Source organism: Euwallacea fornicatus, chromosome 3 (genome assembly GCF_040115645.1).
Source record: "Euwallacea fornicatus isolate EFF26 chromosome 3, ASM4011564v1, whole genome shotgun sequence".
NCBI lineage: Eukaryota > Metazoa > Arthropoda > Insecta > Coleoptera > Curculionidae > Euwallacea > Euwallacea fornicatus.
Window position 1 is genome coordinate 4,619,443 of NC_089543.1, and position 14,763 is coordinate 4,634,205.

At 36.1% G+C, this 14,763-nt stretch overlaps 1 protein-coding gene across 11 annotated transcripts in view; it reads left to right on the forward strand.

Annotated features, from left to right (window-relative positions):
• The first annotated feature begins 1,548 nt into the window (after positions 1 to 1,548).
• The window catches only part of para (paralytic), a 28,343-nt gene continuing 15,128 nt past the window's right edge, over positions 1,549 to 14,763 (forward strand). For 2 of the 11 annotated variants that reach the window (XM_066302431.1, XM_066302430.1), the window contains exons 1-4: positions 1,549 to 2,078; positions 9,779 to 9,823; positions 10,902 to 11,078; positions 13,962 to 13,994. In XM_066302431.1, the coding sequence (XP_066158528.1) occupies positions 10,932 to 11,078; positions 13,962 to 13,994 (180 nt within the window). In that variant the 5' untranslated portion in view covers positions 1,549 to 2,078; positions 9,779 to 9,823; positions 10,902 to 10,931. The remainder of the gene's footprint in view (positions 2,079 to 9,778; positions 9,824 to 10,901; positions 11,079 to 13,961; positions 13,995 to 14,763) is intronic. The other 9 variants (XM_066302423.1, XM_066302426.1, XM_066302424.1 and 6 more) reach the window with 6 other exon arrangements.

Genomic DNA, 14,763 nt, shown 5'->3' on the forward strand with positions numbered 1-14,763 from the left:
TTGCTAAGAAGGAGGAGGAATCTTATAAGGTTTTCAAACCATAAGGATGATGTCGAGTTGGATTGAGTGCACCAATGAGCACTAAGAACGGTTTTTTTAGATTTTAGCTTTAATTACTGATTATATTGAATGATTATCTTAATTTATAGTTTTATAGTGACTCTTTTATGACTAAAACACTGTGATATATATCATGTGATGACGTAATTCTGTCTCCTATTAAATGTGAAACAAATTACAAACGGTTGAAAAGCAAACGTTCAAAAGCTATATACATATAGGTTGTTCATGTAAAATTTCTACTTTTTGGGACACGCGCCAACCTTCAAACAGTCGGCATGGAAAAACATCTGGGGCTCAATCCATGTCAGCTGGTCAGCAGTGGCTCAAAAAGATATGACGGAAAAAATATTAAAACTCAATCACTGAAACATATCTTTTAAATAATTATTTGGTAGATTTAAATGATTTATTAAGGAGGTGTGTACAAGTGCATTAAACTATTTTTGTACTACAACCCTCAATCATCAGAAATACTAATTTGATTACCTTTAGGTATGAGCTTCATTTCACATTATGTCTTTCTGTAAAATATACTCTTGATTCTATAAGATCATGTAAGAGTGAGAATTCAATTGTTGGCGGCGTTGATTGGTCAAAAGATTTAATTCGACAATTGGATTGGACAAAAGATTTTATTCGGCAACTTGATTGGCCAAAACCTTTATTCTGACTCTCATATGTTGCTGTAAAATAAAATCCCTAGCCAACACATTAATCTGAACTATTCATAATTGAAACCGTACCGTTCGTGGTCCCTCTATCCCCTTATTTTCCAACAATATTAGATTAAATCTCAAATTTAATTTCGATCAAATTTTAAAGTATTACCTATATTACATATAGAGGAATTTATTGTGACCTCAATTTGGAAATGGCGAGACCTTCAATTAATGCAGCAAGTTTTTCTCAGAAGTTTCGCTAGTAGTGCACTCTCAGTGCTCCTTCTGTTAATATCCCTTACACCTTCTACGGTAATAAGTATCTGCTTCTGAATTGATTAAATTTCTGCGTTTAGGACATATTTCTGCAGATGGTGCTAATGGACTGCGGTAGCTACACCGTTGGCCAGAATACGATTTCTTGACAGAATATCTTCTCCGTAGTGTCAAGGAACTCGGCCAAAACCTAAAATTTCATTCAAGGCGGCATATTTGATTTTCAAGACTGTTTCTTGAAAAAAATGCCTTATAAAAATTGTTGGGTAGTATTCGCAGAACTTCTCCACATAAAGCTCACAATTTTGGCATTTATTTCTTGTCCTGGGAAAAACATTTTATCCCCTAGAGGCATTAGGAGCATGAGTTTATATTTTTAAAGTATAAAATTTTTCGTCGGTAAATTCAGGAATTTCTCATCAGTTTGGCAACAGTGGAGAAACACTAGGGCCGATTTCTCGGTTATTGATCAGGGCTAACTGGCATACGATCGTAGCTGTTTGGTCGCCATGGCAACGTGTTCCGCAATATTGTACCCTCTGACGTCATATATAGCCAATAAGTCTGCTCAGTGCTTAATGTAAAGGATATCGGTGCCGCTTTCAAGCCTTCTTCGTGTCATTCACGAATCTTTACGCAGACGCGATGAAGTTCCACGTGATACATTCTCCAACGTTCACCATGGAGTTTGTTATGTGTTTAAAAAACTATCACCCACATTTTTCAATCGGCAAGAATAGACTTGTTTAATAGTGCGCAACTTAACTAATGTGACCTTAGGAATTAGGAATATTTCGTTACCTGAAGACCTCAAGACGGACTTCATGTCAGCCTTCAGACAAAATGGCGTACCCATAAGTGCATAGACAATAAGTGTTATCTACGTAGATATATTTTAAGAAAAATCATTTAAAGGGAAAACTATGTCGAGCCCCCCAGAAATATTTGGAAGAACTCGTGAGTGGTTTTCCGCAGTCTTATGTGAAGCTGATAATACCGTTCTATTAGGAAATCTCGAATATGGATACTTCCTCTAGGATATATGGTACTGGATACAAGAACATAAAAACTATTGCTAATGTAAGTGATCTAGAGCAATTTGAAACAATTAAGCACTGCAATGCTTTTCAGACTTTTTTGATGTTTGCTGCTTCGAATCCGAAAATTAGGTCAAGGCGAAAGTCCGGAACCTGTGATGTTTAGCTTTAGTTGGCACCTATATTTGCTGAGCTTGCTTAAATTGCAATTTTTGGACTTTGTCAAGAAATAAAGGTTCTAATAGAAATTTTACTAAATACAAAATTTTTACACATTTATTTATGTCCGTTATTCAGAGTTGCAGCGATATAATACCTGGTTATATTTACTCTTCTGCAATAGTTTCACACATTTTCTCTAAAAATAAGAAATATCTCTTCGACCAATCGATTTTCACCACTAACGTTTTCATTCTTCATGACTATTAGTGTACATGAACAGGTTAAATCATGTTTAACTTATGAGCTCAATAGACTTATCGATTTCTTGCTTGACCTATTTAAATCAACCAACAGTCGTGCTCCTATCTGAATTCAGGCGTTGACCTAAACTTAACTTTGGTCTACCATTAGCACTATAAACACGATATTGTAAAATGCTACATTTGAATAAACGTTTGTTTGCTTCATATGCAGATCGATTCAACTTTTAAACGGATGAGGGACAGGAGTTTTAAACAAGCGGTTTTTATTGCCGGTTATAGCATGCTGTTGAGTTAAGAGATTTTAATTATTATGCTTGCTGCCTGGATATTTTGTTGAGGCCCAGTTGTAAACCTTCATTTTACAACCAAGCAGTTGTAAAATTCGAGACTTTAACCGGTAAATAATGGAATGTACACCATATCTAATGTTTAAAACTTGGGTGTACAGCTCGGCTTCATTAGATCTGTTGGGTGTTTTTCAGAATTAACATTTTCAATAAAAAATGATGCGTTCAATCGTGTAATATCACCATTTTGCAGATTTTAAACTTTTTCAACCCAAAATAAATAATCGTTAAATGCTATGTGGAAGTTCATTTTTAATTCGAAACGTTCTTAAGAGTCCGTATTGCACCTCCTCGAGTTTTAATGCAGGGCAGCTTCGTCTATTACATACTAAAAGGATAATTTTGTAAATATTTAATTTAAAATGAACCTGTTAACGTAAAGTAGTGCGATGACAAATAAATATATTCTTTATCGCTTGCAAAGGTAGGTAATAAATAAAAAATGTCTGGAGGACGTGATCTAGTTTCTCTTTCCTAAGAGGATTCGATCGGTAAATGCAAGATTGAAGGGAAACCTGTGAAGACATAATGAAGTCCATAATTACACATCGGGAAATGGAAAATCGAGCGAAGACGAAACGAAAGAAGAGGCATTTGTACCTTCTTATATCGCTCAGTCCTAATGTGTATTTAATGTGAAGTATCAGAAAGCATTCAATAAATTTGATCACAGAAACACTTCAATAAATAAGTATGGATGGTCCTTCGAGAATTAATGAACATATCTATGCATATACCATATGTACAAAATATTTTACCGGCAAAAGATGATTTTTGCGTGCTTAAACCCACTTTCCGTGTTACTTTTTAACTAATTAACATTACTAAAAGCCGGACTACAATTTGATCTAATAGTCAATTGAGTCCTGTAGTCCTAGATAGTTTAGTCCTTAACAAAATCGTGAAAAGGACTGCATCATTATCTCATTATGGTGTACGTGGAAGTCATGGTCAAGCCATAATATTCTAATTATAGAAACTTTATTTTATTGTAGTTTTAACCAACTCATTACTTACAGATCTATTAGAGTTTTATGTTTTATCTATGATGCACACGTGTTTGAAATGTCGCTTGTTTAAACTCTCTATTTTCAATCGAAGCCAACGGTTTCAAGCTATTATGAGTTGAATTGTAAGACAAGTAGAGGAATTCGTTATGGAAATTCAATTAAAAGCCGATACATTTCTACGGGGTTTCATTTGAATAACACTGATACGATTTTACTTTCTTTGTAGGCAGCTCGTCTAGAGGAAAATATGTTCTAATATGATCTATTTAAAATGTGATTGTATTGTTGGGTTAAATTTATATTGTCCTTCAGTAGATTCTAATACAATCCAGAGTAAATTATAATCGCCTACTGCCATTTCTAAAATCCAATACTATTTCATGATTAACGCTTTAAACCTCTTGCAATTCCTTAGTTCGAATATGTCTTGACCAAAGATGTTAATGCAACACTAATTATATAAACTTGTCGTAGGATGTCGGCTTTAGCCGAGAGTAAGACTGGAAAAGTGGAAAATGCACTCGATACAACCAAATCATGGATTTTTGTTCGAGATTTTTTTAAATAAAGACAACATTTTACGGTTATGATTTTTTTCTAAATTTCAATTTGTTAAATATACACCACTATACAGGGTGTCTCGAAATTAGAGTTCATAATTTTAACAACATATTTTTCGTCTAATATGAAGGCAAAAAGTTTATATAAATATAGTTCCCAAACGTTTCGATTCCGAGGTAAAGGGCGTGAAAATTTAAATCATGTTTGCATATTTTCTTAACAACTCTCAGATTTATTGAGACATTTAGTTTAAATTTGAAGCCCAGTTAATTTATTGAGACTTATATCATCAGATATATACTATATTTGATTGCGAGAATCTACATCTACAGTCGCGGTATTTTTCACCCTCAGTCTTTTGGGTACGACGTTTCCTCCATGTAACTATCATTGCATCTCTAAAGGTTTAAAGTGTCGAAAGTATGACACCCTCTAAACGCTACCTGTACGCAGTGAACATTTCGAAATTTCGCTTCGCGAGGTTGAACTTACCACAGGTATTCTGAATACAGCTGGGTGTCGTTATAGTGAATGTCCTTCACTAGCCCGCTCTCCGGACCTCGATCTGTTTGATTTCTTTTTATGTCATAAAAAATTATGTTCATCAATATACTTTGGAGGAAGAAGAAGAAACACGAAGGAGAGTAACACACCAGGGTCGTATTTAGAAAAGAAATTTAATTATTATTCATGGCATTTTCGAAGTAACTGAAAAACTTAAAATAATTTTGGAGAATTTTTTACGCCGCGAAACTACTCCCTCGGACAAGCAACTTTTCTCCCAGTTAGCCAAGTCTGCATTTATTACCTCTTTCGAGATCCCCATGCTGGACACCCTTAACTTGGACACACTATACTATTGGGCATTATAAAGAATATTTAATAAAATTTCAAGGTGCTTATAGATGGCGCCTTTTGGAGTTTGCGGTTTTCTGCTTGGTCGACACCTAGCAAATTACGAGTATAACACACGATGCTGCTGATTTCCTCATGGGGATCGTGTTATGGATATTTTCTTAGGGGGACGTGGGAAAAGCGTATTTCACCGCATTAGTACTCAATGCGAATTTATTCTTTCGCAATAAAGTGAACGCTGAGAAGTGTGTTTCACATTAAATTGAGCAAGCTTAGAGCTAGGCAATAACCAAGGTAACACGTGCAGCCCGTGTGTCAGCGAGAGTAGAATGTTTTAATTAAATCGATAATTACTATCTGCACGTTCCGGCATTATCGTACTCAGTCTTTCGGAGACACAATGCAAATGTTTGTGCAGTGGAGAAGTGGGAAGTGAAAGCAGATAAGCAAACTCTTAGCCTCAATCGATTCAAAATGCAATCAGACGAGTTCGTTTTGGCCATAAGACTGAAGAGGAGTAGAAAAAGAATAATGAATTGAGCGACATTACGCGTATCAAGTTCGCCCTAGGAAAAGCTGATATTCGTTTCCACCGGTAGTGGCGCAGTCGAGAGCCGATCCTTTTCTGGCTCAAAATTGGGAATTTTCGATCCGACCCAAGTGAAGCAGTCGCGCACAGAGGCCACTGGCTCTAACCAGTTATAGCGCCGACGTTGCCGCAGACTTCACGTCATATTCTGTTACCGTCTGTCACCGTATAAATATTACTTATCCGCAACAATTTTATACATAAATTTTAAATGAAGTGCTCCGTGATTGCTCAGTGCTTCGTACGTTACACGAAACAATATATTGTGGCCTTCACTTACCGCATAAAGGGAATATGAACAGAGACAGAGGCAGAGGTAATTTTCCGCACCATGCCCATAGGTTTGTTTTGTCATGCTACCAACATAAAAACATTACGTAATTTGACTAAACCACGTATGCTCGCTTGCTTCACATTACAATCGACTCTGCAGGGTCAGGCTTGATACATAATTTATATTTCTATGAATGTTACTTTCTAAATTTAGCTCCGAAATTCAATATATGAGCGAACGAATTTTTTTTCTTTCAATAATAGAGAGAATATCAAAAAGAACTTGAAAAAAAATACCATTTGATTCCTGCTAATGGTTTTCTTTGAGAGAAGCAACATTTACAAAAACAGTTTCAACGCTATGAATTCTTCAAATTACCAGCGATTGGTATTTATTTAGCGACTCTTATTGTTTTTGAGACATATAAATGTCACTTAACTGACGCGATTTTTTACGGTGACCGAGCCGAATCAATGCTACATCTCAATTTCTCCTTACGAGAAGAGTCTATTAAAACCTATATTATTTTTTTAATAACAACACCTGGTCTATGGACATTTTAAACGCCACAAGAACGTACAAATTCTTCCCGCACTCTCTATTCTAATACTTCACACTTTCATATTCATCCATAGAATATAAAGATTCTCTCGGAAATAACCCACTGCCCAACAGAAAAGCACTTTAATTCTTTTTTATTCTGAGTAAAAATCTAACTCGAACTGAAGTATCGAGAGAATTCTTACCGGTATATTTAGAAAAGCATGCATTTGCAAGTTCTTAAATATAGTGCTCTAAATAGTGCATGTAAATTTTGTTTGTGGGTTTGTGCAATTGTGCAAATTGACACATTCTATGCGCTGTTATTCTGTTATTCTCGATTTTATTTGAACGCCAAATTTCATCATCTCAGTAGATATTTTGTATGTTTTTTGACAGCTCTTTACAGCCAAATTTCGCCCACCCCACTCTTTCCGCATGAACATAACAGATAATTCTAAATATATACAACAGTTTATATCTACATTTAACATACATAGCGCCAAAGATTCTTTTATTTTTTCGAGCTTTCCCGCTAGCCCTAAACACTTTTCGAGATCATTCCTGATGAGGGTACTCAGTTAGATTCGCTCCACTAGACGGATTAAGTGATTATTCGACCTTACAGGATGATACTTTTCAAAAGGTCAGACACCTTTTTACCCTCACTAACCCTTTCGAACTGCGCTATTCACATTTGACGCACACACAACATTTCTTTCCGAAAAATGCAGTCAGTGGCATGCTATGAGAAAATTTGTAAGGATAAAGATGATTTAACCGCATAAAAAATATTAAGCTGAGTATTTTTACCAATCACTTGATTCGTCTATCGATTTAAACCCGCATGGATATCCCACGGTCAACATTTGAGACCAAAGCTGATCGAGCTGAAAATTTGAAAACATATGTGCTTTGTCATCAGACGTACAGAAAACTATTAATTTTCGTATGAAGCAAATTTAGCAAAATTGTAATATTTTAGAAAAAAGAGGAAGGCTTGAAGCGCCGACGTACATCTAAACATCTATGTAGATCAGATTTCAATAAAATAGATGTTTTTTTTATTGAATTACGCACGTAGGTACAATACATTAATACCTTTCAAGCCCACAATTATCTTAACGATCCAAAGTGGCTCTATATTTAGCCTCTCTCATACCTTCCAGTAAATTTATTCCGAGGGGTTTTTCAAGACCTTTACGTTCCAGTTTTAATTAAAAAAAAGGTTAAAATGTAAACGCTAAATTAATATCAGAATTGAAGTTAACCCCTTATTGAAAGTCTTCAGGCAATGGGAAAACAAGCGTGTAGTAAAAGAAACCTTATATAAACAGAGATACTTATATAACTTTAGGTTCAATTTTTATTGTTGGGAATAGATAAGGAGAATTGGGAACTTATCAAAATTGCTTTATAAAGTTGTAGAAGATTAACACTGAATTATGATTCAGATGCTTGTGGAAATTTAATAACTATTTTACTCTATTTACTTTTATCCGAGTGGAAGTTTCTTTCTTCCATTTACAGTTTAACCATAATAAAATTGGTCGCTCCTATTGCGTTTAATAGCTGTGAGCCTTCTAGTTAGTTTATAAACGAGTAGAGCCCTAAGGTCATGAAGAGAGTTTTTACCGTTTCCCGGCAAGTTTACATAGCAATTTGACATATTTGAACTTTGTGTGAATCCACAGTAGTTGGTAGCCCAAAGAGAAGAAATGAAAACCTTTTGATTATGTATTTGTTAAAATAGAAAACGTAGAAATCACACATAAAAAAAAATTAAAAAATCGGATAGTGTCGAGGTATAGTTTTTGCGGACCGAGTACTAACCTTTGCTGCACACCATGGTTACATGGCTGGTAACAGAAGTTATATACTATATGCGAGGCAAGCAATCTGAAATTTTCGAAGAACGTTGCAGGTGAGTGTTTTGAATGTGCAGGTTAAATTACTAAAACGAAATTCAAAGTTCTTCTCATGCATATTGATCGTGCAGTTTCACTCCAACTCCACGCATCGCAGTCGAGAGCTAAAACTGCCATATATTGGCCAATGACCATTTAATTAATAATATGATACCGCACAAGAGTAATTAACGGATTATGGATTTACTGGACTAAATTTAGAACCCAGGTCTACGGAACTGTTAAAGTAGATTGCTTCTCGTTTAAGGCTGATTTATGAAGATGTGAAACCAACTCAAGCCTACGATATAACATTTTAACGATTAGGTCTGATAATAATAATAAAAGAACAAATGAAAAGATTTTGGGAAGGCTCGTCGAAAACTGAGAGGGCTAGAAACGAAAATTATGTGTTTGCATGTAAAGTTTTTGTAGTTTTGCCTGCGTATTGGGTGAATAACTCTCAAAGGTTTCGTGAAACTTCGCTGACAACCCTAAACTTTCGTGATGATAAAGTGTCGAAAACGGTGCTTTAATTTTTAATACTTTGCAAGTTTCGTGCGAAGTTTCTGTCCCTAAGTGTTGTTTGTTTTTGCTAAGTTTAATGCAAGATCATGATATTTTTAGCCGAGAGTTTGGGTTAGATTTTGATGCTTGTTTATAGACTCAACATTGTCTCAGTATTCTCACTGACTCGAGCTAAATTTATAGGTGCGAATCATTTCCTACTACCAAAAGGATGTGCTGCATGAAAAATTCTATAAAAAATTCACTAACCTTTTACCTCGGAGCACTTGATCCATACGTTCAACCGGGTTTTCAATAAGCATTGATAGATCTACGTCCTTGTCCACATTCGTACTGGACGTAGGTTTGCTCCCCTTTAAATTTCCTGCAGAATAGTACAAGTTAAGTTACAGAAATGTTTTTAGACATAGGACTTGGCTCCTGTGCGTCTTGCGTTTTCTCTGAAGCATGATGCTTCGCCCCATATCTCCAAGGGAAGAAGGAACAATTACACCGGACTCTATATATAGCTTCAGTTAGGGTCGAGAATTGCAAAAGCTGATTTACCAGATGCTACTCCATCTAGATAAAATTGGCAGATATATATCGTGATATGCATTAAGTAGATTGTTTGATGAACATAGAAACGTAGAGCAATTTCTGATGATGGGCAATGTCAAAAATTATGTTCGTACGAATATGTAATGTATATTTTTTTCTTGTTTCAGGTTAGTTATGTTTTTGACCCCCAATTACATCCAATTTGATATCAAGTAAGTACACGCTCCTAATCCGTAACGCATTATGTTAACTACATTGTTTGGGCTAAATTGTGCATATTTTTATAGGTCATATTAAGTTAATAATATAATTTCACTAAAAACAGACTCCTGCATATCTGAATAAGGTAAAATATTAACGAAAAAGAAACAAGCTGCAGTGATAAAACTGGAAGTAGTCGGTATACATACTTTAAAACCTTAATGATCATCCCTGAATCATTCAGTTCACTTTGCGATCCGGTTTTAAAATATATGAGCCGCTCTAGTGGTAGCACGTTGTTTCTATATCAGAAATTAGCTCTGAGAATCAAAATAACTGCAAAAGACTAATCAGAAAACCGATATAATTTATCATTCACGCAATTTAGCGATAGATCTTTGCATCGACTAGGAAAAGGGAAATTGTATACAGTGTGGTGAACTTAGCTTAATGAGGCAGGTCTCGAAACCTGATCAATAATGGATGGGTGCATATACGTAAATGGAAAAAAGCGTAATGGATAGCAGTCCAGATTAAAATTATAAAGAACATATTGTTAAATAAAGTAATCTGGACTAGCCTGATAAAAGAGCAATCCCATAAACACATGTTATTAATTTCGCCTGTTAATTATGGTAGAGCTGAAACCACACACGCGTTTGTCAGTCCGAGTATTTCCTGAAATATCTATTATTAATTTTATATATATACATATATACGTCTATCATATAATGTAATATGAATTAAACTCTTTTGTGAAACATTTAACATAATGCGTATAGTCATATAGTGAATACATTTGGCACGCCATTTCTAAATATGCCCTGCTGCTGACTGATGTTGCCTATTCTACTGCATAATTACACTTTTGTTTGATACATTTAATGGGCAAATTCCATTGAAGTGCTGGGACAAATATTTTCTTGGTTGTACAGCTCTAAAAAGTATTAAAGCGTAAAAATCCAAGTGATTTCCCAATTGCGCACGCCGCAACACGGAACTGATTCTAGTCCGCCGCATGCGCTCTATTTCATTGTGGCTCTTTTAAAGGTAATAGTGTTAAAGGTGCCAAAAAGTGTATGTTTTCAGGGTATCGTGGGGGCCTAGGCGCGAGGAGAGATGTCCGTCGCCTCTGACTCGTTCTCTGAGGAAGAGCGCAGCTTATTCCGTCCATTCACGCGCGAATCATTGGCCACCATCGAAGCTCGCATTGCCGAAGAACATGCCAAACAGAAAGAGCTCGAAAAGAAGAGAGCTGAGGGGGAAGTATGTGACTTAACTACTTAATTACTTAGCTAAGCTGCTAATGTGGCAGTTTCAAAGCTCGTCCATGAGGAACTCTTTCATGCGTTGTGTGTTCATTAATATAGAAACTCCATGTCATTCCGAATGATTGAAGAGTGGGCGATTCCTAATGGGGCTCATATTAGGTTGAATTATTTTGGTAATGGCATGATGGAAGCTAGCTGGTGTGAGCCATATATCAATATTAGAAATTCCACATGGAAGACGAGAAACTGTTATGTGTGTGTTAATGAAGTTTCTCTATCGTACATTTATTTTTTCATACATCAAAAATACATCACACTGCATATATTACCCCACTCATTAATAATGTCCTAGTTAAATCCAACCTCATGACCTAATAAAATACCGATTTGAATATACATACAGCTTTTAGTGATTGAAAATAAAAGGCAGATCAATGGCAATTTATAGCCGATTCAACTGTAAGGTATGATGAATCTCTGGCCTTTTTTTTATCTTTCCATTATCAGCTTTCTATAATCCTTCAACAAAAAACTGATTTTTCGATTCGGTTTATTTGTACAGCTTGCATGTCTTTGTCGTGTCACTATCATACTCTCTCCTGTTAGCTTAGTTTTGATTATGAACATCTTCATGCAACTTGCGTTTGTCCCACGTAAAGTTTTACTGTGAAGTATGTACAAAATGTGGAATAGTACTCCTTTTTCATATAGAAAACATCAGTAACGACTTTAGATCGAGGTATAAGAACTACATCACTTCAACTACCTTTAAGCCAACTTGGGGAGGCGAAGTTTAGGAGCTTAACAATCTTTCCAGAAGGGGCATTAACTAAGAAGATTTGACGATTTTCAATTTCAAGATTGTTAAAATGTTCATATTATTGTTTTCTTACGCGGATAGTTCCAGAAATACCTGACCTAACACTGGAAGAAAAAAAAAAGAAGCCATTATGTTATTTCTCAACACAGTCTCATTTGGAATTGACACACTGTTGCCAGCGACGTTCTATGGATTCTGTATGTTTATAGTAAGAAGTTCGGAATGTTTCAAAATCGGTGCCAACTTCGGACTCCACCTCTTCATTATTGGCAAATCTCCTTCGATCGAGCCATTTATTCAAGTTTGGCAACAGAAAATAATCTGAGGGGGCGAAATCTGGCCAGTAGAGTGGATGAGGAAAATGTTCGAAACCAAGTTGATTGGTTTCAGCCATCGAGATGACGGAAATGTGGATTAGTGCGCCGTTTTGCTGGAGCAAGACTTTCGTTGTCGTCAAATGCGATCACTTGTTCCTAATATCTTCGTGCAAACGCTGCAATAAACTTGTGCAACATTTTCGGTTCATTGTTTTTTCCTTTAAAGAGATAGTTAATAAAAATTATCCCACGAGCATCCTAAAAAAGTGACGTCATCACCTTCCCTGCAGATGGAACTGTTTTGGTCTTCTTTGGAGCCGATCCTCCCCTTGCAGTCCATTGTTTTGACTGTTCTTTCGCCTCAGGCATGAAATGATGGACCCATGGTTATGAATCGACGCAAAAACCCAACCTAGCCTAAGACTCCCCTGAAACATCTCCACGGTGCTGTTTTGGATCATCTTGCGTACAGTTTTCTCATATACAATTGTTCGGTGAAAATGCGATGTCCAATACTTTTTGAAATGCCCATCATGTCTGCTAACTCGCGCAATTTAACCGACAATATTCCACTACAGTTTTGTGGATTTTCGCCACGATATCTGGAGTGGTCAAATCTGGAGTTTCGTGGGTCGATCACTGCGGAGTTCGTCTTGGCAGCTCGACTGACCGCGTTTAAACTTTGCCACCCAACATTTCAGAGTTGTTAACGAAGGACCAGATTCCCCCCAGAGTAGAATCTAACTCCGATTTGATGTTGGATGGACTAAGACCTTTCGAGTGAAAGAATTGAATTACGTGTCGATAACAAATTTTTGCCATTCTCAGAAAAATCTCTAAAAGCGTTCACTAAAAACGGATTTAAAACGACGACAAATCAACGAAGCACCCCCAAACTTTAGACATGAGCTTTTTAATGTTGGGTCTTTGTAATAAAGGCCAGTTTTATCAATGAATTCACCATCTATATGTCAAAGAGGGCACCTCTGGGACTATCCTCGTATTGTTTTCTTACACTTTTACCAACGTGGCTTACGGAACCAAAGAGGGAAGTCTTGGTACCCAACATTATCACAGGGGTGAAAAAAGGGTCTCGTGTAAATATAATTTGGAAAATCTAGCTTCGAGCTGATGATTGTTCTGATTTACTTTACTCTGAAAGAACCGACTTAGGTGTATTGGGAACTAAACGGTTTTTCGATAATGGAATTTTAACAGTGTAATATACCTCGTATGGCAGTTGAATTGATGTAATTTGAAATTTACTACGCGACTCAATAAATCCTATATTTTGAAAAAAATTCAATTTTGCTATGGCTCATAAAATACTAAATGTGCCTACATGAAGTAAACCCACGTGGGTTTCGAATGCAACAATGTTATCGCGGTGGGCATGTAACATTGAAAAAAGCATTTAAACTCATTTTCGCTGCAATTACACGTGCCCTTTTTAGTATTTCATTTATTCATCTAAAGAGTAAGAATGGCACTTCAAAGGCTTGGCTAATTGAGTTGTGTTGATGAAAGGGATGTAAAGACCGTTACACCGAAGTCAAAAAGTACGAATCCTTGACCCCCATCAGTAGTTTTGCAACTCGCTTAGTTTAGATTGAATCAACAAAGAGAATTTGCACTTTGAGAACTCGGCAAATATCAGAAAATCATTCTTTAGCGATCGTTACTAAATAGACGTTTCCCAATAGTGGCTTATTAAATGATAAAGATATAACCTTCATTGCAGCCGGGTTTCGGACGCAGGAAAAAGAAAAAAGAAGTAAGACTTTTCCACTGAAAGTTTTCACAGAAATCTGCTTTTAGCTGTTTATAGAGGACATGCGTCTGACGATTCAAGCTATTGCAAACTGGCAGCTGCTCGAATAAAATTCTATTATTTTTGGTTTGATCCATGATTAGGTTTAATCCACTATCGGCCAAAATCCATAAAGTGCAATTTTCCAAAAGTTAAGACTAACGAGGTATCGTCAGCTGCATTGATAATGACCAAGCTATCTTTTTTACGTTATGCTGCTTAAGGCCACTATAGTGCATTTTGAACAGCTTTACACAAAATCCCACACCAAGAGCATATATAGAAATAGAGCAAGACCTTGTCCAAGTTTAGATTGTGACAAGGCCCCGGTCGAGTGGTTCCGTGGAAAACACCATCCACTGTTACAGATCACCCCCAACACTTGAATACTGTGTTAATATTACTGGTTTTAAAGCTAAGTAGTTCCTAGACCGTTATTAGAATGTTAACTGATGTTCTGTATGTTAGAAGTTAGACGAGTTACAGGATGCTTATACTTTAAGTACGATTGCCATTGAAACGGTAGTTAGTCACAATTTAGATCAGTTTAAATTATTAACCATAGCAAATTGAAACACCCATCACCAAGTACAGATTATGGCCCAATTTATCTTTATATTGCGTTGAAAATTGATAATTTTATTGCAAAGCTGTTCACATAAATTGGTCTATTGACCAGGCTGAATAAAGGTCTTGGGCCTTATTGTACAGGTAAAAATTTCACTCACTTTCA